The sequence below is a fragment of the Numenius arquata genome, chromosome 9 (genome assembly GCF_964106895.1).
Source record: "Numenius arquata chromosome 9, bNumArq3.hap1.1, whole genome shotgun sequence".
Taxonomy (NCBI): Eukaryota; Metazoa; Chordata; class Aves; order Charadriiformes; family Scolopacidae; genus Numenius; species Numenius arquata.
In genome coordinates, this window is record NC_133584.1 from 39894956 (window position 1) to 39919293 (window position 24338).

Genomic DNA, 24338 nt, shown 5'->3' on the forward strand with positions numbered 1-24338 from the left:
ACAATACTACCATGGTAAAGATTGAGACATCATCAACTATAAAATGCAACATCTTGGTGGGTGCAAATAAACAACCACAGTGAGCCATTACACAAAGTCTTACCAGTCCTTCGCCTCTACAGGAAGGCTGTACTTTCTGAGCTTCTGTAATCTTCAGCAGCCGAGAAGACTGGAACTAAGGGGGCAACTCTACAGAATAACTAACACAATTAGGTGTGTATTCAAACTTGTCTATACAGGCCAATTCGGACAAGTCTGCAATCAGAGTAGGAGTGTAGACACAGCAGTTCATGCAAATAGCAAGGCTATGGCTCTTCCTCTTTCATGATTGGTTATATTCAATTTAATTGGATCATTTGATAGAAATGTTTCATTAAAGCTGAGGGAAAATTTATTCATTTGTATAACTATAAGAAGTATCCTTCATATCTGTTTAAATTCTTATCTTTTGATCTCTTTTATAAGGAGAACACTGAATTTATACAATGATCAGAGCTTACCAAGAGAACAAATAGTTCAGCTCATCTTTTACCTGTGGAGTAGCATTTAACCTGAAAGTTGAGACTACAAATGATGCACAAAGTAATTTTTTTTTTTTTTTTTATACTGTCACCAAACATAATGAAGCTGAGCAACCTCAAAGTCAAGAATTTCAAATAGGTTCTACAGGACTGTTTGGGTGAGAGTTTTTCTTTCTCCTCTCGTGCTCCACTTCCCCATCTGATCTTGCTGACAGGCACAGATTTGGTCTAATCCACTGTGAAGCTGTTGCACAAAGTTACAGCAGGAATATTCAGAGAGCAGCCCTGCCGAGAAGGACTTAGGGGTACTGGTGGATGAAAAGCTGGACAAGAGATGACAATGTGCGCTCACAGCCCAGAAAGCCAACCATATCCCAGGCTGCACCAAAAGAAGCGTGGCCAGCAGGTCAAGGGAGGTGATTCTGCCCCTCCACTCCGCTCTGGTGAGACCCCACCTGAAGCACTGTGTCCAGCTCTGGAGTCCTCAGCACAGGAGAGACATGGAACTGTTGGAATGGGTCTAGAGGGGGCTGTGAAGATGATCAGAGGGCTGGAGCACCTCTCCTATGAAGACAGGCTGAGAGACCTGGGGTTGTTCAGCCTGTAGAAAAGAAGGTTCCGGGGAGACCTTATTGCGCCTTTTAGTACTTTAATGGAGCCTACAGGAAAGATGGGGACAAACTTTTTAGCAGGACCTGTTGCGACAACACAAGGGGCAATGGTTTTAAACTAAAAGAGGGCAGATTTAGACTAGATAGAAGGAAGACATTTTTTGCAATGATCATGGTGAGACACTGGCACAGGTTGCCCAGAGAGGTGGTAGATGCTTCATCCCTGGAAACGTTCAAGGTCAGGTTGGACAGGGCTCTGAGCAACCTGATCTAGTTGAAGGTGTCTGTGCTCATCACAGGGGGATTGGACTAGATGAGCTTTTAAGGTACCTTCCAACCCAAACTATACAATGATTCTATATTCAAAGGGCTGTTCCTCCCACACTCACCTACAAGAGGGACCCCCAGTTCTAAGTAATATGCTCCCTTACATACAGTCCTCTCAGGGTCATGCATACAGCAGCTGGTAAATAATGTAAGAGTTTTAATCTCATTGTCTAAGTAGCCCATTAATGCTAAAAAGGAGTTACAAGAATGAAGTCATCCTTGAAATAGAGACATAAGTACCTATAAAAATCTTCTGTGGCTATCTACAAAGGGAGGAGCAAGAAGACGTGACAATAACCATCCTGCAGAGTATGGGTTTTATCAAATGTTGCAGCTGTACCTCAAATCATTCTGAAGTGTAACATTTATGCCTCCTTACAACACAGCTGTGGGAAAATGTATGAGACCAAGGGTGCAATATTAAATAAATGTAGTGTGAAATAATGCCCAGAGCTAGCACTGAAACCCATGTAAATTATAGTCCATTAACAGGGATCACAATCTAAATATATTAAATGCACTTAAAAATACAATATTTAGGCAAAACAAAGGATATAAAAGTAAGTCATTACATATGAAAGGCTAGCTACTGAGTAAACTCTTGAAATTCATACATCTCTTGAGGGTAGTTGGCAGGCTTGTAAGAGGGATTAACAAGCACAGAAAGAACTTGCAAACTTCAGAGCTTGAGGTCATTTTTGGACAGAGGTTAGGAAGAAATTACCTGTTGGCATATTGTTTCAAAAACATTATTTAAAATTAAAATTGAAGTTTTTTTCTGTAGCACATGTTACTACATTTGAACGATGGGATACTATGGGCTTGAGAGAAGTAACTTCTACCCTGCACTAACCAGTTGTGTCCAGATTCTTATTCCACAGCAATGGGGTGGTTGGTCATTTTTATTAAGAAAAACTTCCTTGCTTTAACTATGGGAGAAAGAACATATGCATGACCAGCTGCCACGGGACAGCTGGCACACCAGACCAAAACAACCTTTTTGCATGCCCACACACATTCACGCTTTAAAACTTTATGCATTCATGCATAAAATTCTAAACTAGGAAAAAAACAAGTAATTCATGTTGCAAGGCGGAGACTAGCCATCACTTTCTGGATTCTCACTTTCCAAAGAAAGAGATTATACTTCTGTTCATGATACAGAAGTCTTCACACACAAAATGCTTTCCTTTGTCTTCAGTAGCCCATTGAAATTCAAATATGGATTTTAACAGAAAAAAAAGTCTGTAAAAGTCAAGAATTCCTGTCACTTACTTGGCTTAGAGTTAATGACGACGTTCTCAGCAGAGTGCTGGGGTGGAAACCTGCAGTTCTCTCCTTGGCCCTCACTGCTGCCATACTCTATGACTTCCACTTGTCCCAGCGGCACACTCCACTTCAGTAAATACCTCTGGCCAGTTGTCACGGTGCCACTGCTTTCATAGGAAGAGCTGGAAGATGCATAAATTATTGCTGTGACAAGCAACTATGTTTCACGGCACACTATTTTATTATTTTAGCTGCTAAAATCTGCTGTTTATCAGTCTGAGTATTGTGCACAACTTGAAACAAACACATGCATCAGGCTGACTTCTGTGACTGACCTTTCCCGGAGTGCAAAGAGCAGCTACGCAGGTGCAGATAATCTCGTTTACAAACAGCATAGGACTGCCAACAACAGTCCCTACATTTCTATAACAAAACATAAATGACCATCTTTTAAGATCAACACGTGTCTTGACATCCTAATACACGTACTTAGGATGACACTTTGGCTCCGTATTTTCCTAATTCTTTTGAAACGGTGCTGAAAAGTAGTAACTTCTACGTTTAGGGAGGTAAGGAGGATGGGACCTTTGAATGACCACCAGCAGCAGGAAGGGCAGCGTAACATCCCAGGGGCTGAGGAGCTAACACTTCTGCTGAGCCCCACAGCCCAGGACATTCTTTACAGCAAACCTTTGCAACTGCTGTGGCTTCCAAGAGCAATCCCGCATCAGCTGCTGCTAAAGGAAGCGTGTATCACAACAGGCATTTCAGAGGAAAGAGCACACTGAGGAAGCTCACTTGCAGTAGAAATGGCATTAGTGCTCCTTTTCCTTTGTTTCCTTCATTCCCTTATTCACATTCAAGTACATATAAGAAACATTTATTATAAAGGAAAAAAAGAGAGGTTAAAGTGAACCAAAAAGATTTACTTCACAGAAAGCATGACCGAAATAGAGAAATTAAATGCTTGGGAGAAATCAGCAAAATGCATTTATTGAGAACAGTACCTAAATGCTGATGTTCAGCTCGCCAGCTACCTATTTGCAACACAGTCATACTTTTGTTTCAATGAAGAGGCAAGGATGAACAAAAAACAAGTGCCACAGCTTAAGTAAATATTTATCAGCTCTTGATCTAGTTCAGAAGAAAACATGAATAGGCAGGACACAGCTGTTCGGTCACTAGGGATAGCATCCACCCCGTCCAACTCCTGCTACTTAAAAGTTAGGTCTCCGGTTTGAGCCGGTCATTTAGACTACATGTGAAGAAGACCTTCTGAGGGATCATGTATTCTGTAAAAATAAAAGTCTCTTGCCAGCTACAGAAAATTGGTCCCCAGGCTCCTGGGACATCTGACTGTTTTACAGGAACAGGTTGAACAAAAGGTGGTTAAGAAAAGCGAGCCGATATATACTGCACAGCTCCATGTATGTGTAAAGCTTCTGAAGAAGTCTACAGCTCCAGGGTAAATCTGCAGGCATGTGCCACGAAAACCACTGCTATAATAGAAACCTAGCTTAGGGAAGATGTCTAACTTCTGTGCAGCTAAAATGAAGAGAAATAAAGCTCATCCTGCACGAGCCAAACAGGCAAGTGCTACATTCTACAGCATACTTTGAATATATTTTGAACAAAAACTTCCAGACTGGATACAGGTGTCAGATGTGAAATCAGGCCAATCATTTCCTTCAGTCGCCAACCATATTTTGCATGAGCAAGGTCCTTCTGCAGTAAAAATCTAAGAGGGTCCATGAAATCATGGAGGAATCCTAAATCCACACACAGCTTGCAGGTGAACCCATGTGCAACTGAACACCTCAAGAAAGTCACAAACCCTTTTTTTGCTAGTGAATACAACTGAAAGTGCATTCAACTATTCTTAAAACCCACTGCTATATAAATAAATGGGTTAGAAAGCAAACCTTAACTGCTAAAGAAAACCATAATTAAACTTTTTCAGAGACAGCAAATCCCCATGACACATGCATGCCCAATTACCATCCCAAAGGAGGTTGCTCAGAACCAGTCAATGCCCATGGGAACAACAGTGCTGTGACAACCAGCACTCTTGACTTAATAAGGAACCCAGAGAATTGGCATAATCATGAACTTTTCACATGGAAAAAGAAAGCAGACTGCACATTGCCACTTCAGGGACCAATACAGAACATGCAAGACAATGACGGTATGGGAGAAGATAAAATATAAGCGGTTAAAAGCAATTTTCTTGCTAACAGCCATGAGAAAATATCCAGGTGTTACTAAGGAACTGAAGAATTTTGTAAAGGAAAAAATCACACAATTATTGACATAAGCTTGTTCATTTTCTGAAGCGCAGTTATTAAATGGCACTTCTCACTCACTAACATGAGACCAAGCATTCACACGATCACAAAAATATGTACCGCGTTCACACTTCGGTAATAAACCAAGATATGGACTCACATTGTGCTTAAGAAAAGCTGTTCTTGGAAGATTTTAACGGTCCACATTTTCTCTGCCAGAACGTACCATCACATAAAGCAATTTATGATACAAGCAACATTTGAATGTGAATGTGACCTTGGCATACACAGAGTTACAGTAACAGTAATAATTACAGCCAACTAAAACACAGAAGGCACTACGAAAAAATGCTTTATTCAAAGCACCTCACCTTTAATTCTTCAATGTTTGGTCTCAGAGATGAAAACCCTTCCCCAGCTGGAACTTTCTTAGTGAGCTCCAGGTTTGTTCTGGCTACATGCATAAGCTTCATGTTTTGTTTTTTTAGAATTTGCAAACTGTGCCAAGTTACAGATTTGTGTGTGTGTGTGACAATATGAATTTAAGGAAGAAGAGAAAAAATCCTGCCCTAGCGTGTCTGCACTCCACTAAACACCAACACACAGCAATAACTAGACACTACAGAGCATTTCTATCTGTAATCTCCAACTGATAAAATTTCCTTACAAATTTACTCTGGAACTTCAGAACATCAGCAGGAAAATTTAGAGGACTGTACAAAAGCTAGTTATCCATTTATTATGAATACTCCTAGAAATCATTAGCTATAGTAAAAACAGCAATAAAAAAATAATTCTGTAATTGTCATTTTTTTCAGCTGAAGCTTGACTGATCATTTAAAAAAATATGAACGAAGTCTTACCGAATATTTACTGTTGCACACATCAGTACATCATTTAACATGAAAAGTCGTCTTTCTTTGGTTTTGATAATTTCTCCTTTGTCATTGTAAACCGTCTCAACCATATCATCAGTCCGGATGAGGTATCTGTTTCCACTGCTGAGTAGCTAGATTTTAAAAACAATCGACCCTATATGTTATACATGGTACATCTAAAAACTGGTGCAAAGAATAAATGAAAATACAACAGCTATCACTTGCCATCCTAGTACCAGTGTTTGCAGGTGGATTTGCCAAGTGAATTAAGCCTTTTACTGATCTGTAGTTTGAAGATCGTTCCTTCCTTCCTACTGAATGTCTTCTAGAGTTCTTTAAAGACATTTCTATTCAATGATCCGAATACACGAATGAAAAAGACTGGGATGTTCTTTAAAACAAGGAAGATACTGGACACATTCAATAGCGTATCTTGAACTGCTCCACAGTCAGAAGCACTGCAGTATGAAGGAACTGGTTCTTTCCTTCATACAGGAATAATTTCTCAGTTCCAAGATAAATTCAAAATTCAATTTTGAATTTATCAGAAGATGTGCATGAGACTTTACTACAGGATGAGGAAACACCTTTATCTACCCACTGCCACAGAACACTAACACTGCTGCTGCTGCTGTTTCAGCAGGTTGCCCGCTCCATCCAGCACACGGGTTTATCCAGGGAGCCTATCCAGCCCTGGAGGTAGCTCACATCTCACACCTACCACTAGAATGACCTCACAAAAAAAATCTCAGGCGTCTCTTTGGTGTCTGTTCTAAAGATTGCTCAAGGCTCAGAAACCAATAATGTACTAACTCTTCCATCACATGTTCTTACTTCCTAACCTTGTTCAGATAACGTTCGTTCATTGCTTTTGCTATTTGTTTTATTTCACAGCGCTGATCTGCATCCCTTTTCCTTTCATTTAACTTCTCTGCCAGCGTTTCAAGTTCTGTAAGAGCCATCTGTAGAGGTAACCTGTCGGGATGTCCTTTATTAGTGTTCTTCAACATATCCTGAGGGGAAGTGATAAAACAAACAAAAAAATATTTTAAAAAAATCAGATTTAATTTCAAAGTCAAGTTAAAAAGATTACAGACTGTAATGTTATTGCTACACTCTTTACCCAAGTACTACTAAAAAGCAAAACCAATGAACACCTAATGAATATTCAGATAGCACATGGCTTATTTTCCTGAATGCCTTAATAGTTCTTAAATAAGATAACTGAACGGGGTCACATATTGCTTATTTACAGGAAGAAAGTACAACAAAGAAACTTGAAAATAAGTGCAAAAAATGCAAATATAAAGGTAAATTAAAAAATGCACACAATATTAAGCACAATTTGAAAATCAGTATCACAGTATAATATGTAGGCAGCTGTAAATGATTTAAAATTAAACTTTTCTGATATTAAGTATAATAATAATATTTTATTATCTTTATTACTGCTATCATTCCTCACTAAAACACTGACAGCATGCTCATCCCAAAGTTGGAGACATTACTTCATGGAGGTTGCAAGAGCCTCTAAAAATCTCTCCCTCTTGCAGACATGCAGTGGAACAATTTGAATGAAATTTTTGCTTCTTTCCCACAATGCTTAAAAATCCCTACGCACTCACTCCAGCTTCCTGCCACCATAAACTCCACTTCTTCTACTAACTCAAAAACTCTCACCACCACTAGCTACCCGCATGCTCCCCCTATGACTATCTCTGCTCCTTCTCCCACAGTAATTCCTGGACTTGCATCCCAAAGCCTGTCCTCCTCTGTGGCACCTGCAAACCACAGCTAACTCGTAGCGCTCGCTGGTATAGACCTGCCACAATCTGGAAGGAACTACAAACAGCATACATTGGTCTGGAGCAGGTCTGCGCTGTGGAGCTGTGCTCTTCCTACAGCTCGACTCCCTGTTAAGTAGAGACCCAAGGACTCCCTGTCAAATTCCCAGTTCCCACGGGAAGGAAAACAAGATGCTGCAGGTCAGAAGGGAGCTGTAACACACTCCAGCAGGTCCTGTGAGCCAAGCAGTGAGGGAGAGAGCGCGCTTTTGTTCCACATCCCACACATATTCTAAACTATCTAAGGCATGAGTTACATCCTCTTGTATTTTTCTTAAATGGAAAGTAATGCCACAAAGTTCCTAGTGGTGAAGTGTTACTAGCTCACAAACTGGTATGAGCAAGAAGCACATTTGAACAACAGGTTTACTGGAAAGTGACTTACAAGCTAAATCTAACCTACTAAGTAATCTAGAGTAAATCTAGTTTACTAAGATTTTCCTGCGGTGTATTTACTGCCTGTTCCTGCAATCAGGCTACGAAATCAGCACGTTATGAAGCACTGAAATTTTTTCTTTGTTATTTCCTCATGACCCAGTGGTCACTTCCACCGAAGCGTGCTCCTCCAGCAGAAGACAGCTGCCACGCAATCCCACGAGCAAACCACATAAGAATGCAACAAGAGCATCATCCCTTTGGTAACCATTATTTACCTGCAATAGTAGAATGAACTGTGGAAAGCGCTGGATAGGTTTCATCATTAAACCATACAGCGTAATTCGGTCGGGGCTTGACTCCTGGCACTGCTGCAATGCAAGAAAGCCACACTGGTCACTACCATCAGCCTATTTTCATCAGTTACAGAATGAAAGGAAAACACTTCCTGAAAATTCTTCTACATCATTTACATTAACGGTAACAGTGATACTGTAAAGGTTCCATTTATTATAAAGATTTCATTTAAAAACATTAAATCTTAAAAAAAAAAAATCACTATTAAAACAGCAGCATGCCACTGAACTGAAATCTCCTCCTTAAATAAATACAGCTGGGTTAAAGCCGCATGAGCAATGCAGCACCTATGTATATATCGATACAGCACATTCTCGCTTTTTCCGTAAGCAGTGCACTGAAACGCCTGCTTAACTTCAAGCACAACGAAGGCAACACACTTGTTCAAGGTCTTAAATCTGAAAAATGTAAGTGATCTGTTGATTTATAGTCCGTAATTTACTATTGCTGCTTTGTTTCTTGGAGCTAAGAGACTATAAATCTCTAACTACCTACGTTTTTTTAAGAGGAAATCTAAGGAAAACGTCATAATCTCAGTGCTATGAAAACAAATAGACATTTTCATTTTCTTTATTAAAAGAAACTGAGGAAAAGAACACTGATTTAGGTTTGGAAAGAAAACCATAAAAATCCATTATTTTGGTTATTGGGACTGGCAGATAAAACCAGGCAAATTTCACTTGCATGTGCAGAAAAGCCCTGTTTGTATAAGACATTTCAGCATTTAGAAATAGTTTGGCCAAAATAAGCTAAGCAAAAACAAGGAGAGTAGAGGAAATACTCAATACTAAAAACAAAGCAAACCCAAACAATATTAAACCAGTGTTGGGCTTAAATTGCTGCTTATTGCTACAACTATCAGCTTCACAACAACTTTTCCATACTTGTGCAGATAAGTATACCCCACAAACATATGTTTTTTTTCCCCAAACAGCAGCAGTGAAGATTCTGGTCTTTTTGCTGATGGGCAAACAAAAAAAGAAGGTACAGAAATGTCTTCTGGCCTCAGAATCCGGTTGTGAGTCCCCAGCTCCGGGCAGCTCCAGTGCCGGCACTGACAAGCAGCGACACGAGGTGTAAGTTATGCCTCTGTTGGAACAATGGGCTTTTAACAGCGAGAGAGGTATGAGGTAGCTCGCTAGAGAGTCTGATCTTTGTGGTGCCTTAGGCTTCCAGAACATCATCCTGTGTAGCGCTGGCCACACTCCGAAAAGTTGTTAGTTATTTTAAAGATGTGAATTCACTATTTAGTTGGCCTAGGGCACCCAATTTCAGTGTTCAGTGGACCACTGCAACAGACCCGACAGCTCCGAGAGGCACAAGTCAATCCAGGACTCTCAGGAAACGAGACAAGCAGAGCTTCCAGCAGGCTCTCAGCGGTGTCACAAACAGCCTAAAAGCCTTGCAACAGATTTTGTGCACCTTCTGTAAGGCATCGTTCCCAGGGATTCGCAGCATTTCTACTGCATGTACCAGACTCCCCATGCACATCATCAGAAGCATCGCATTCATCAGGGTTACTATGCACGTGGCACAGAAATTTGCAATTTCAACCCCAAATTGGAAACATGATATTCAAAATACTAGGAAATTGTTGCACAACAGAAATCTAGTTACACTACTCCGCACAATACAATAAAGAAGTTAAAAGTAAAAAAAAAAAAGCCAAATAAGAAGAGGTCTCAGATGTTGAACTATTACTTGAAGCTCACCTGATGTGAAAGAATCCCGATGTTTTGCCAAGCAGTCATGCAAACACCAATAAACTGATCTGAACAATAACAGAACTGCTCTGCACTTCAAAATACATCCTAGATCTAACATCATGTTATTATTTTGAAAATACAGTAGTAGAAGTGAATTCTCTGGGCATTTTTTGTGCCAAACCCATAAAACCAAAGTCTATAAAAAGAGTCACATAATAAGCAGTATCAGCAGTCAAATTTCCTCCTAACTTACAATTTATACCGTCTTATTTGTATCATATGCCCAGTTGTTTTAAGATTGAATGAACTTACCTTTAAGAAGTCTAAAAAGGCAGGTTTGGTGGCACATGTTTTCTTGAGAATCCCTACTGCTGTACTGAAGTTGTTTACATATTCACTGTACGCATCCAGTACCATAGATTTAGAAAACTGAAAAGATAAAAGGGTAAACCTTAACTATAAATATAAAAGATCCCTGAAAGCTATCTAGACCTCTGACCGTTAAGGACTTGCCCTGCTTGGAGCTAAGGGCTTTGCTTGGCCTAGTGCTGGTTCTACAGAAACACTGGTAGTGCCCAAAATAATCTTTCTGTAGAAGACAGGCTGGAAACCTAAAGATGTAACAGCCGTGAATTACAAACTGTAAATTTACAGAAATAGCTTCACCTGGGCTACAACACCAGTGCAGAGCCTGAAGACTGTGAGCGATCGAAGGGCACCCACTGAGATCCCCTGATCATCTCACTGTCTTCCAGATTTGGTGAACCAGCAAAGTCCAGGACCTTCATGCACCATCTTCAGCTGGTAAGGTTTTACCAAGAAAGCAGACAGATTGTGTGGCCTGCAAACAGCCATGTGAGAGGCAAGATTGCTGCCGGCCTAATTTTCTCTCTCTCTTCTGCAGAGCTGGTCTCATTAACACCGCCTAACTTGCTTCAGCCAAAACAAGACAGGTTTGCTTTAAACAGCAAATCTTTAGTAACCATTTCATTTTGACTGGAATGGGGTCAAAGCAACCAGAGACACAGATCACAGATCTTTTAGAGCAGGCATGAAAAGGTGGCAATTTCCAGCAACTGGGTGGCAACAAAACAAAGCACTCAAACAAGCAGGTAGGCAGCCTTTTCCATCCACACACTCGTGGTGGGAACAATATCTTTCTATCAACCAAAGCTACTTGTGTTTTTCCTAATTTAAAGCAGTGACTAGGTCAGTCCTTTGCCGGATGGACTTCCATTAAGGGTGGGATACTGTTTCACAAATACTCTTTACCTGTGTCCTAGGCTCAGCCAAAACCCAGGAATTCAGGACATCACTCGCTGTGTTTTTTCTACTCCCACCAAACATACTACATATGACTACCCGCTTTTTAAGGCATGCTGAACCTCAATCTCAGCTTAATTTTGGTGGGTTCACGAATTTCTATCCTCTCAGAAAAAGAAACTGTTTACTTAAATGTCTGAAAGCTTGATCAAAGCCTGAAAATTTTGCCCACAATCCTTTCACATCTGCCAACCAAGCTGGAGACGTGTTGGTGCCAGTTTCCATACCAGGACGGCACATATATAATCTGACAGTTGCCACAGGCACTGGAGAGTATGGGAATGAAGTGGCCAAGTTAGACAGAAAGATATGGGGATGGAATAACAAGCCTAAAAGAAAAACAGATTATCTGTTCAGACGCATTTGCTTACTGAAGCAACAAAGACATCACCGATCATTTCAACAGAGTCCCACTCAGAAACACGACTCGCCAGCGCAATCTGAAACATCGAATGGCACTGAAGAATTTCCTTAATTCGATAAAAGACCATTTTGAGTTTTCTTTCACTCAGTAATTTTGGTTCCATATCTGAAAGGGGCTTCTCATATTGCTGTGGAGAAAAAAAAAACAAACCATAAATAGATTTAAACAACAACAAAAAGAAGGGTCTTCCACGAGCAGAAAAAAACCCCTGACTTATGTAAAAGTATACACACATGAAATGTCTATGAACATTTGGCATGAAGTATCTGTAGCAAAATCTATGTGAGTCATACTACAGATTCTTTAAGGATTTGATTACTTTTCAAACTTCCAAACTATAAAACACAAAATATATTAAGGTACCTCCAGGATTCTTTTGAGAGCATCCACGTAATTCTTCTCACTGTCAACTACAGAGCCCAAAATATACCTTCTCACAACCTGTTGAAGAAACAAAGTTCTGTCTGAAGCTCTAATCAGGTAACATGCTCATTATAGTTGGGAATTCTGATGAAAAAACTCTCACATTAATAAAACAACACAATTTCAATAGTGGAACTGCAATAAAATAACACCTTCAAAAGTAATTATGTTTACTATCACTCTAAAATTATTTAAAGAACACAACAGTTATTATATCTAAATTTATAATCTTTGCTGACTGTTGCAATTCCAAGTTTTACTTCTGAAACATGACTTTTAATTTTAGGTGTATAAATTTAGGCATTAACATAAATAACAACAGATTTAAGATGACGTTGGCTACTTTGGTGTATTGCTGCAACAAACCACGTAACCAGTTTTCAAAAATTAACCTTCAATATGAATTTTCTTTTTTTTTTTTTTAATATGTTTTAGAAATTTCTTAGGAGTAACCTGAAGGACAAACAAGCAAACATTAACTGCCTTTCTAAGGTAAGGCTATATAAACTGTACTACTGAGGAAGTATCTAAGTCAGCATTCTTTTTTGGGCATTGCCATGTGTAAGTGAAAACCCCATCTCATCTATATTCCTACCCATTGATAGAGTTGCAAGAGCTTCAGGAAACACTACCATGTTTCATGTTTACAAATTACAGGCTATTTATCACCCTTCCTTCTCCACCTCCTGCTTCTGCAATTCATTGCAAACACACATTGTATGCCCATGCAGGTGACATGACAGGAAGGACTGGGGAACTGACCTTGGTTTAAAATGTAAACTTCTTACTGTTATCGATTAGATTTCTTGCTAGCTTTAAGAATTTGTTTTCACCCCAATCTATTTCCTAATCCAGCTCATCCCAGGGCTTTCAAAAGCAGGAGTCTGAGGGAGAAGACAGCACAAGGGCAGGCTCAAACCACTTCCCACAACTACAAGGGAAGGCAAAACTGCTTTTTATTCTATTTTAAGCTAGCCTAAATGACCATGAAACTCAAATCTCAGACTTGCTTCTCTCTGCTCCAGATCCCCGCAGCCTCCTTCCTTCTCTGCCACGGGCACCTTTAATTCTCCAGGCTTGTATTTTGCATTATTAAGTTAAGTGCAGGTTATGCAAGGATTTTCTTTCAAGTACTAGCATTTCAAAGGAAGACTTCAGAATTATCCGAGGCCTTGCTTAAAGATACCAACAGTAAAATTAGTTGTGTCCAATTTGTGTTTAGAATGGATTTAGCAGAGTCTTATTTGCTATAAGGTATCAGCTGCTCTGGTAAAGGATACTAACTCTACTTTTAGTCACAGTTCGTTCTTCTCAAATGAGTAAACATCGGTAGAAAATGTTTTGTTCAGGCTCTGTAATACATAGATACTTTATAGTGCTTACAGGTTATTGCAATAGATACGCACAACTTACAAGAGGCTTCCATGCAAGTCTCACATTTATATTCACATTTTTGCTACTAACAGTAGTATACAAACATAAACAACTTCTGGTAAGAATCCAGGTCCTGGTATTAAAACAAAGCAAAAGCCATCACGACTGAGACGCAACACAGGACAGGGCATTTGAACAGGCACCAGCTTTTAAACAAAAGCTATCGTGCCACCTGCTGTTTAAAACAAGCACATTCATAAAGTCAGCTCCTTGGGAGAGCAGTCCAGGTTGGAAGGGGCTTCCAGCCTTCACCCTCTCCAGCTGGGATGCCCAGGGCTGCCGGGCCATCTGCCAGCCATGGCACAGGGCTACCCCGTCCCACGGCCAGGACTTCTGTTGGCCTCTGTTGAGTGGCTCGAGTTTTTCCATCAGCCTCGGCACACCGAAGCCACACAGACCAGCAGCCACATCCTCCCACGCACAGCCTGCTGCACCCCTCCAATTTGGTATCCCCTCCAAATGTGCACCACAGCTGGTATCAGGATCATTAATAAAGGCATTAAACAATACAGACCCTTTATCCGCTCCTGAGGGACACCACTAACACTGACCACCCGCTGGACTTTGTACCGTGGGTTACAACCTTCTGAACATGGTATACTCACCTGTTTTCCACCCACCTTCTAGTCCACCTGTACAAACTGTATCTCATCTATACAGCTACTTCAGGAGACTGCTGAAAGCCTTGCTAAAGCAGAGGTAAATGACATCCTCTGCTCTCCTCTGTCCACAAGTCAGTCATCTCAAAGGGACTCCAGCTGGTCAGGCACAAATGGACTCTGGTCCATCTATGCTGACTGTTCCCAATCGCACTCCTGTCCTTTTGAACCGAGAAATAGCTCCCAGGAGCATTTGCACCACCTTTGCAGGCACTGACTTGAGGCTAGTCTGGATCCTCCTTCTTGCTCTTCTTGAGGCTGAAAGTGTGACATTTACTTTTTCTCAGTCTTCTGATCACTGATCTTAGATGACAGAGAAATGCCTTACTCTCAGCACCCTTAAATACATCCCATCTGGTCTCATGGACACCTCTATGTCCTACTGGCCTCAGCACCCCCTAACTGCAGGCAATGCTTCACTCCAGCAGGACCTGCCTTTAGGCTTCGGAGGTCTCTTGAGAACATTCCTTACCAGTAAAAGCTGAGGCAAAGGTGGCACTGAGTACCTTGGTCTTTTCAGTGCCCTTTGTCACTAGGTCTCTGCCCCATCAAGCAGCAGACCCATATTTTTCTTAGCCTTCCTTTTGCTGCCAATGTATACATGGGAAACCTTTCATTGCTGCCTTTCACACCTCCCTAGCTCCAGCTGAGCTTTAGCTTTCCTAAGTCCATTCCTGCCTGCTTGGGCAGCTCCTCCTGGGCAAACAGGCAACGTACATCATGACCTACACAACAACTACCAGTTTGCTCCAAAGAGCAAATTTTTCCAAAAGAGGGTATGTTTATTTTTAATTACCTACAAAGCAAAACCCCAGTGAAACTCTCAAACAGGAAATGACAGCATTAGGACTGATGCTCAGATCTTACATTATAATGAAATCTTACAATAATGTAACACAGTTTGGCAACTACATTGTTAAAAAATTAGTGCTTCACTGTGCTAAACGCATTAGAAAAAGAAACCTCATCAAGTACACCAAAAAATGCACACCACTCTTCTCAATTGCCCCTTAATTTAGTTTTTTGCTCATTTTCTGAAGGTACCGACCAACTCATGACTTGACAACACAAGAAGCTAAAAACTCTCATATAGTTATTACTTGTGTCGTGGTCATAACAACACAGTAACATGAACCCACAGGATTTATTTTCAGCCAAAATTCCTAACTGAAGCTGATTTCAGTGTTTTTTGAAGTGGTTTCCACAGCAACTGTAGAGTTTGAGGTGGAGAACAGCAAAATATACTCTTCTGTAGACATGACTTTATTGGGAACAAGTTTTTTTTTTTTTAATCAGGAGAAACCTTAAGATTCAGAAAGCATATAGGATATTCTCTACAGTTACAATAGAAATACTGAAGCACCTGAGCAATGTCTTCTAAATCAATAAAAATGATTAAACTCTTCTTTTTCACTCAAACCCATCACATTTAGTTTAAGTGTTCAGGTAGTGAAGCAATATAATTATTATAGATAATTTTACAATGCAAAAGCATTTTGCATCTCCGGCTGAATTCAGGACTATACAACTATATGCACACATACCAATTTTCAAAAAAATACTTATTCAATTCTGAACTTGATGCCCACTTAATTTATGTTAAAGACCAATAAGTTTGAAGACCAAGGCACCCGGGAGCCATTGATGTAGAGCAGAAGAGGGGCCGGGGGGAGGGGGGGGAAGAGGCAGAAGACCGTATTTCCAAAAGCCTACTACCTGCTGCTGTGATAATCCTTCAGGCATAGGAGTCATAATTGCTTCTGTATGCATACAGTCCACATCAATAAATAAATTTAGCTCCTCTTCTTCCAGGCATGATGATCTATGATCTACAAATAATTGAATAACCAAAATGTCAACTTTTACAACATGTAGATTGAATGAAGGGAAAAAAAAACCTACACAAAAGCCAAAAAACAAGCAAAGATCCTATCATCCAAGCACAACAATTACACAGCCGTCTCATTTTCACTTACCAAACAAAAGAAATTTCTCAGCACTTCTGTATCACCTGAGAAATCACATAAATACCACCACTGACAGGCGCTCTAATACAGAACATCTTTCAAAGTTATCTCAAAATCCTAAAATGCACACAGCAGAAGACAGCCTATGCACCTTTTGCTTGACCTCTACTGCCTCTTCACAGCCAGAAGAACTGGGCTGTCCAGACCCAGACAACTAGGGTTAAATCCCTGCAGCTCCAAGGCTGGCACTTTTGAAATAAATGACCTTTGGGAAGAAATTAAACACACCCATAATATGATCCAGCTTTAAAAATTCCATACGCCCTTCCATAACTGAACTAAAAGAAGTAGCCAAATGTACCAAAATGTTGGCCTTCATCAGAAATAAGAATAAGGGATTCTGCACTGCTCCCTACCTACTAATTTTATGCAAAAAGCACCACCAAATTGCAGTGATAGGTGGCAGTACATTGCCAGCCAAACAAGCAGACACGAGCAAAGGAGAGATAAAAAAAGAACAGTATGAGAAACTGTGTCTTAGAACAAAACGGAAAGTAAGGGAAGCAGATCTGTTGGCTGGGAGGAATTAATGAGTTTGTCAAATTTGTCACTAGCTCCCTGCTGATTTGGTAAGGGGCTAAGGGATTAAACCCTCCACAGATATCCTGTGCCTGCTACCTAACCTCTAGAAATGTAAGGAGCAACACCAGGCCCAGGGTAACACAGCCCTGCTGAAGCAGGTGATTTTCTCCCATGCAACAGCAGGAAGTTGAGGATGCATTTTTGTTCACTAAAGTCTGTGCAAATAGAAATTTTCTGTTTTCTGTCTGTAAGTTCAGACACAGAGGCCATGTCAGGGATGCAAGATGTGTCCTGGTCCTTACAGACAGGATGCAGCTTTTCGTTAGCTCGCTTACTAAAAATGTCTTGCTACAGTCTTGTGGTTTCAGCTTCCTAAAATTGTAGTTTTATAACCTCAGAAGTTACAACCATTCAATCTGTTGGACAGACACTTGAGCAGAAAGACATACTACCTCTCAGACTTATTCTGAAGAAGAAATGTTTGTATTCAATTACTACCCCCTGCCCCTTGAAAAAATTAACTTAAAAATTAACTGCTGCTGCTGTTGCTGCATGTCCTCGTGACAGAGAGCTGATGTTTGCTCTTAACTAGAGAAAGAATACAAATACTTTTAGCTTTTTGATTTCAGACAATTTTCTGTTTTCCCAATTCAAGGTCAGCTTTCATCAAAAAACTTTCATCACCAAACTGCGATAAAGCAGTTATCTTCCCCTTCTTCCCCTACTTCCCTTTCAACCCAGACCATTCTGTGATTCCACTTCCACTCTTAAGCATGGAAAGCGTTCATTATCCCTTGGACACAAACAACTTTAAAATAGTTGACAATCACTCCACTGAAAACCACGTCATAACGACAGACTTTCCTGACCTTCAGGAGTTACCTGATGGAGGGAACCGGACAGACTTAGTACCTTAACGTAATTTCCATACTCTTTTATGCCAATACCTAGATAGCATCTATGACACTGTTTGGTGGGATTTTTTGTTGTTGTTTTTAAGTGGACCCTTCTCTGTGATCCTCAGGTTTCTCAGATGACTCAGGTTCTTGCTCCAAACTTAAAACTATTCAAGAGGTATAGACCATACTGTCATCTGAACTTAATGTTATACCACAATTCATTGATCTAAAGCTGATTTCATGCATGGGGTAACTCAGCTCCCAGTACAAAAACCTGCTAGGCCACTCATTTCCCTTCTCAGAAATGACTAGAGAGAGTAACAAACATACTATACTTGGCACGTACCTTGAGAAATGAAAGATTTTGTTCTAATGAAAGAACGACCCTTTTTCACCGCTGCTTTTGTCTTTTCGAGTCCATCTTTGGTACCTTCTCTAGCAGCTCTCATAAGTTTTTGCATCTGTAAGATAAAAAATGCAGTCTACATGTTCAGTGAATAATAGGAACACATTTGAGCATACCATGCAGAATACTTTTGATCAAAATATCTTTAAAAAGAACACTGTCAAGTAGTTTAGGCTATAAATATAGCCCAAAGTCAAAGGAATATATAGTAAGTACACAGATCCATCAAAGCTCAGATCTGAGCACCTGTGCTTTTTCTTAATAAAAATCAAACCTGAAGAAAGGGACTTACTTCATGGCCATATTGTATGCAAGCCTAAAATAGCAGGAACGCTTAAGAACACTTCTGCATCAAACATCTGACCTCAAAATAGTCTCAAATGCTCAGCTTTACATTATATAACAAATAAATACTACAAACAGCTCATTAATGGCCAGGGTTCTTGTCCATCTCCCAAAGTCCCACCAACTCTGCCAAAGTATTTCTCACCTAAAGATAATCCCCTAGACTCAATTCCATATTAACTACACTCTTAAATAAACTGTTTTGCAAAAAATGTTACAATTAATAATTTAATTAATTGAAGAAATAAGTTGATTTAATTAAGAACTGCATAATTTTAGAGTACGCTACTACTACAGCAGAAAGAAATTTAATTAAAAAAAGCAGTGTTGCTTTGCTAGGAAATGTTTATTAAAAAACCTGCTTTGTACTTTTGCTTTCCCGAAATGCCACCATGGCAAAAAATCCCCACTACTGCCAAAGCTGTGCTGACATCATCAGCGACATCAGAACACAAACAAAGCTGTCTTGCTGCAAATTGGGCAATTTCTCGGTTTGAGCCGAAGCTTTTAGCAGAAACCCAGCCTTTTCACACTGGCTCCATTCAGAGCAGGGGGGATTCTGACTCCCCCGGTTTGATCCGGCGTGGCTGGAGAGCCAGGGTCAGGCTGGCCCTGGGGAGGCGCCGGGGGCTGCCCGCCTGGCTTACACTCCGGGATAAGGGCACCAGTCAGCAGGGAAGGACAATGCCCTATCTCATCTTCTGAAACTGATACCATTCAAAATAAACACGAGAAAAGGTCCTTGACAAAGCACTTTTAAGACAAACTGCATAATAACAATCCAGCACATTTAGAATTAATTTCATACAAATCATTGTCTGCTTTTTCAAGTTACTGTTAAGAAAAGACAACGTTGTCTGTGTTGGAAAAGCAATCATTTAAACGTAAGCTAGTTACAAAAATTCACTACACTACCTTCAGGTCATGTTTTTGCTTTAGTTGCTGAATCTCTACTGCTCCCACAGTGTTTGCCATCAAATCTTTCATCTTTTTTTCATAATGCTCCTTTAAACGCGTTAGGTCATGAGAAAGCTACAGTGTATAAAAAGACACAATCTTTTCAAAAAGCCTGTAGTGCAAACTTTATGCTAAAGTACTCACGTATATCATGCAAGTTGCCCCATCTGCCTACCGATACATAAACAGCTGAGGGGAAATTATCATTTAGGGAAGCTCCAACCTGGTGAACGGACCGTCACTCCCCTGCATCGCTGAACTTTCAGAAGCTCAGCCAGGCGCCTTTCTGCTACGCCGGCAACTACGTTAAGAGCAGGGGAAAGTCACTTGGGCTAAGCGAACTGTGTGGTGACTACATAGTGTACATCTTTTATAAACCATATGGAATTAACGCAGCAGCTTTAACCACAAGCACAATTTGTTGGAGCACAAACCCCAGGGAGTAATATTTCTAACTATCCTTCAAAACAGTGAATCAGAAGAATTCTCAAAGGCTGAAGAACCTGCGGAGCTTGCTGGCACCTGAGAAGATGGAGATCAACAGTGCCAGGGAGCCAGGTAAGGAGACACTAACAGGGGAGGATGCAGTGTCTTGTAATTTCCACATTCGTCTATCATGGCTTCATTGTATGACGATGGGTGTAACCATCTCATACGTGAATTTATCCATTTGCAAGGTAAGGAAACTATCGCAGAGAAACGCTCTGGAATACCAATTAACACTTGCTAAACATTTTGACAAAGCCAGATAAAAAGGTTAAAATGTTACTAGAAAAAAAAAAAAAAAAAAGAAAATATTTGATGAACCCTATAATAGAAGTCCAATGGAAAAACCCTCACCTTGATGTTAACACAGATATTTGGCAAGAGATGAAAGCACCAGGAAAGAAAAGGCCTACTGAGTTGAAAACAAAGAGGTCAGCATTTAGCTCCACTAGGCTAGGTCAGGGTGCAATTACTTCCAAAAGTGACGATTCTGGCGTTACAGCAGTAAAATTAAGAACAGTATGTGGTTCACAGACTAGAAATATTTAATAGCACAAAAACTTTCCCACCTTCAAATAAATAATCATCTGGAGTCATAACAAAAAAGTGACTTTGAGGGAAGTCATACCAGCACTTAAAATTAAAAATCCCACTTCCAACCTTCCCACACTTTTCAAGGGACACTAAATATAATAAGCAAGGCAAGTCCCTCATAGGCTCTGAAAGGCTATAGAAGGAGATGTGCTGGGAAAATACTGTAACATCCACCATAAGACCTGAGGAGAAGTGAGAGTTAGTGCAAGGAATGGATTCAGAGAAAAGGTATAAAGTAGAGCGGTTTTTGCCTGCATTGAAGTGCTGGCACAGGGAGGATTGGGTTGGGTTTTTTTGTTTTGGGTTTGTGTTTTCTTTTTTCTTTAATTTCAGCAATTCTAAAGTTTCTGTCTTTTCTCATTCTCCACCAAATCCCTTCTCTCATTTCCTGACTTCCTTACCTCCCAGTAACCCATCCAGGTGCAGCAGCCCCTCTGACTTCTCCATCCACCAACTAACGTGTTCCTAGGCTCTTCATCCCTGTCCTCGCAAGGAAATCCCTGAAAGCTTTTGTTGCAGGCCTGGAAATGCCAGCAGCAGGGCAGCACCCCAGAGCATGCTTCTCCTCCCACTACTCCTCCGTCTCTTGCTCAGACACTCTGTGCCTGATCCTGCCACCATCGCTCTCAACCCACCACCACCAGTTTCCTGTGACAGATCAAAGTATACTTATCAGTGTTTAAAAAATGGCTTTAAACCTTGCTTTGTGCACGTGTAAATATATTGCTATGACTATGACCGAAACTGAAGCTACAGATAACTGGAAAACACTTAAAAAAGAACAAACCAGCAGCCGTGTTAAGACTTACACATGCACATGCAAAGTCATTTCCTAGTCTCTTCCAAAGGTATTTAAAATAAAATAATAATAATAAAAAAAACAACAACAAACTCAGTTTTCTTCAGTCTAGTTAAAAAAAAAAAACCTCCCCAGAAAGAAACAGCTACAATAGCCTAAACTTGTTCAACTCAGGACAAAACCAAAACAAAACTAGAGGATGAGCACCCAGCTTGCAAAGTGCTGATTTCGGTGGGCTCAAGTCTTGCAGTTAATTGCTCCCTCCCTGATTTCCAAAGGGCAGGCAGCAAGGATGGAGGTGCGGGGAGAGCAGATAACATGTAATGGAGGGGAACACAGACAGTGCTGCTTTTATTTCATCAAGATAAGAAAATAAGGGTCCCATGGAAGAACACCCTGGCTGCTACCCCTACAACCCCTACACCCTCCAGCAGCTAACAGTACACAGCTGTGAAGGGGCTCGTGGGTGTCTATCCCCGGCCAGCAGACACTGGGGAGCCCAGAGGATGTTGCAGTGACTCCAGACACTGAGCCCAGCCCTGCCTGTCCCCACCGTGCCCTGCACTCCCGTCCTCCAAGAGCTCAGAGCAGGGAACTTGCAGCAGGAAGCTGCCCAGGTCCCAGGCAAGAGACTTCGCTCTCACAGAAAGGACAAGAGGGCAGAAGGAGAGGAGCTGAAGCAGCTCTGAGAGCACAGGATTCCTCCCCACGTGCAATCAGAAAGATGCAGCAAGAGCAGGCACCCATGCCATCAGCATCCTGCATCCCGCAGCATGGATGTAGCCAAAGATACTAGAGCAGAGATGTGTCACAGATGGATCGTTTTAATCACGCCACCTCTCTTCTCTCCTCAATAAATGGTACAGAGTTCTCTTTGATCACAAAAGCCTTTTACTTTCAGGGTGGTTTGGTTTTTTTTTAAGCTCAGTCACCTTCAAACAACCAAAGGGATATAGATCTAAAACACAAAGGTAGGGAACATTGGTGAACAGTTTTGAGACTTTTGAGCACCTTGTCAGGCTTACCCCCATTTATTCTTCACATCACTTTCCACACTCATTAACCACTTACACTAATCCAGCAGCTACAAAAGAAAAAAAGATGAGGAACTTCCCACGAGCAAAAATAATCTCATTTTTAATTTCACTTTTATCCAATTTGAGTTTTTTCTTTTTTTTTAAGGAGTTCCTGTTTAATATTTTCATTTTTTCTTTTCCCTGTTACATTTTGTTGTGGACTGTCACTCCCACACTGATTCATGTCCCTTTAAAAAGATGCTCTTGGCATTTGAAACTGGAGAAGGGAAATACAGGTGCGTGTTGGCAAGTGTTGGAAATCAGGATAACCTCAATGACTGAGCAGCACTGCAGGATACATACATGTCTCTTGTGGTTGCCTCGCAAAAAGGAGCTGGGAATTCCATTTTTACATTCAGAATCACTCTGTTCTTCATAGCTTTCAAACTCACTTGAACTCCACCCATATTCCAGCGAGCTGTTTCCACCATCATCACCATTTTCAACATCATCATAAATCATTTCCTCTGCAAGAATTAAACCAAAATAAAAAAAGCTACACTGAATTTTCTGTTTGTTTAAACATCAAAAAAATTGTTTAGGATGTACTATAAAGAACTACACTTTTGTATGCACATTTAAAAATGTAGATTAAATTCAATATTCAAACAGCCAAAGTGGGTTGTCTTTGTTGAAACAGAGTACTAAAAGAGGACAGTGTTATGGGTACACACCATGATCCTTTTACAAACATGCCCTACTCAAACTACACTGTTACGTTCAAATCCCACAACATATTTTAGAAAAAATTCAAAGGAAGTTCAAACTGTAGCTGTGAACACACGCCTGCACTGAGAAGCATCCTTCCATTTGCAAGCTTGTCATTTGTCTCTAGAAATATCTGCATCATTAGCTCAATGACAAATGTTAAAACACTGCAAGACTCAAACGAAAATGCTACTCCAAGCACAAAAGATCAGATCAAGAAACATGTTACGTTATGATATTTTATAACTCGTCATATTTGCAACTCCACCAGTCACTAGCAGTTTCCCAAATCTGCAGGTTACCTGTTACCTTGCCCAGAATCTAGTCTAAGACCTTGAAGTATTAACCTTTTCAAGATATAGAAAGATATACTGCAAAGGCTGAGCAAAGTACCACCTGTTAAAAACATGGATCTTTTTGTTGGCACAAATGCCCAGTACGACAAACTGACTCAAAACACAATGGAAAATTTTTAGTGCCAATTACCTATCAGGAAACAGGTATGCACTCTACATGCAGCATCATTTGTCATTACAAGTACAGAACTGTGGACACTTCTGCAAGGGATCTCTGTTGTCAGAGGTTATAATACAGCATTTAAAACTTTCTTTGGCGACAAACAGAAAGCCAAACTTTTAAATGAAGTCTTCTGGGTCAATTCTGACCGAGATGCTCAGCAGAGTTTTCCTCCATGTCCCATATCCCTCCCCTGCTCAGCCTCCTGGCCTTGGCGTATGTGTTTCCCGACTAAGCAGCAACAACGCAAAGATGTCCCTGCCCAGAGCAGCACAAGCCACCAAGGGAGCTTCCAGTAATAAAAGCACTCAAGTCACAAACGTAACATCATACTTTCAAATAATAAATAAATTTCAGTAATAATTTGTAAAGCACCTTGCCTGAACACCACTAAGGACAAGAAATGAAAATGTTACAGCTTTTAAGATAAATTTGGTTTTCACACAAGAAAGCTTAAGTGTTTTCTTAAATCATTAACAACTTCAGTATCAAACACCTACACCCTCTGAAAGCCACGACAAGCAGATGCCAAGTTCCTAATAGGCCAATCCACTCAGGCAAAAAATC

General features: G+C 40.5%; 1 protein-coding gene across 1 annotated transcript in view; it reads right to left on the reverse strand.

Moving 5' to 3' along the window:
• Positions 1 to 24338, reverse strand: part of ARHGEF10 (Rho guanine nucleotide exchange factor 10) — a 102533-nt gene that overhangs the window by 53965 nt on the left and 24230 nt on the right. The window contains exons 7-17 of the mRNA XM_074153000.1: positions 22851 to 23014; positions 19551 to 19667; positions 18231 to 18345; positions 16153 to 16265; positions 12284 to 12361; positions 11868 to 12047; positions 10486 to 10602; positions 8389 to 8481; positions 6734 to 6904; positions 5877 to 6022; positions 2735 to 2910 (exon numbers count right to left, since the gene is read on the reverse strand). Of these exons, the coding sequence (XP_074009101.1) occupies positions 2735 to 2910; positions 5877 to 6022; positions 6734 to 6904; positions 8389 to 8481; positions 10486 to 10602; positions 11868 to 12047; positions 12284 to 12361; positions 16153 to 16265; positions 18231 to 18345; positions 19551 to 19667; positions 22851 to 23014 (1470 nt within the window). The remainder of the gene's footprint in view (positions 1 to 2734; positions 2911 to 5876; positions 6023 to 6733; positions 6905 to 8388; positions 8482 to 10485; positions 10603 to 11867; positions 12048 to 12283; positions 12362 to 16152; positions 16266 to 18230; positions 18346 to 19550; positions 19668 to 22850; positions 23015 to 24338) is intronic.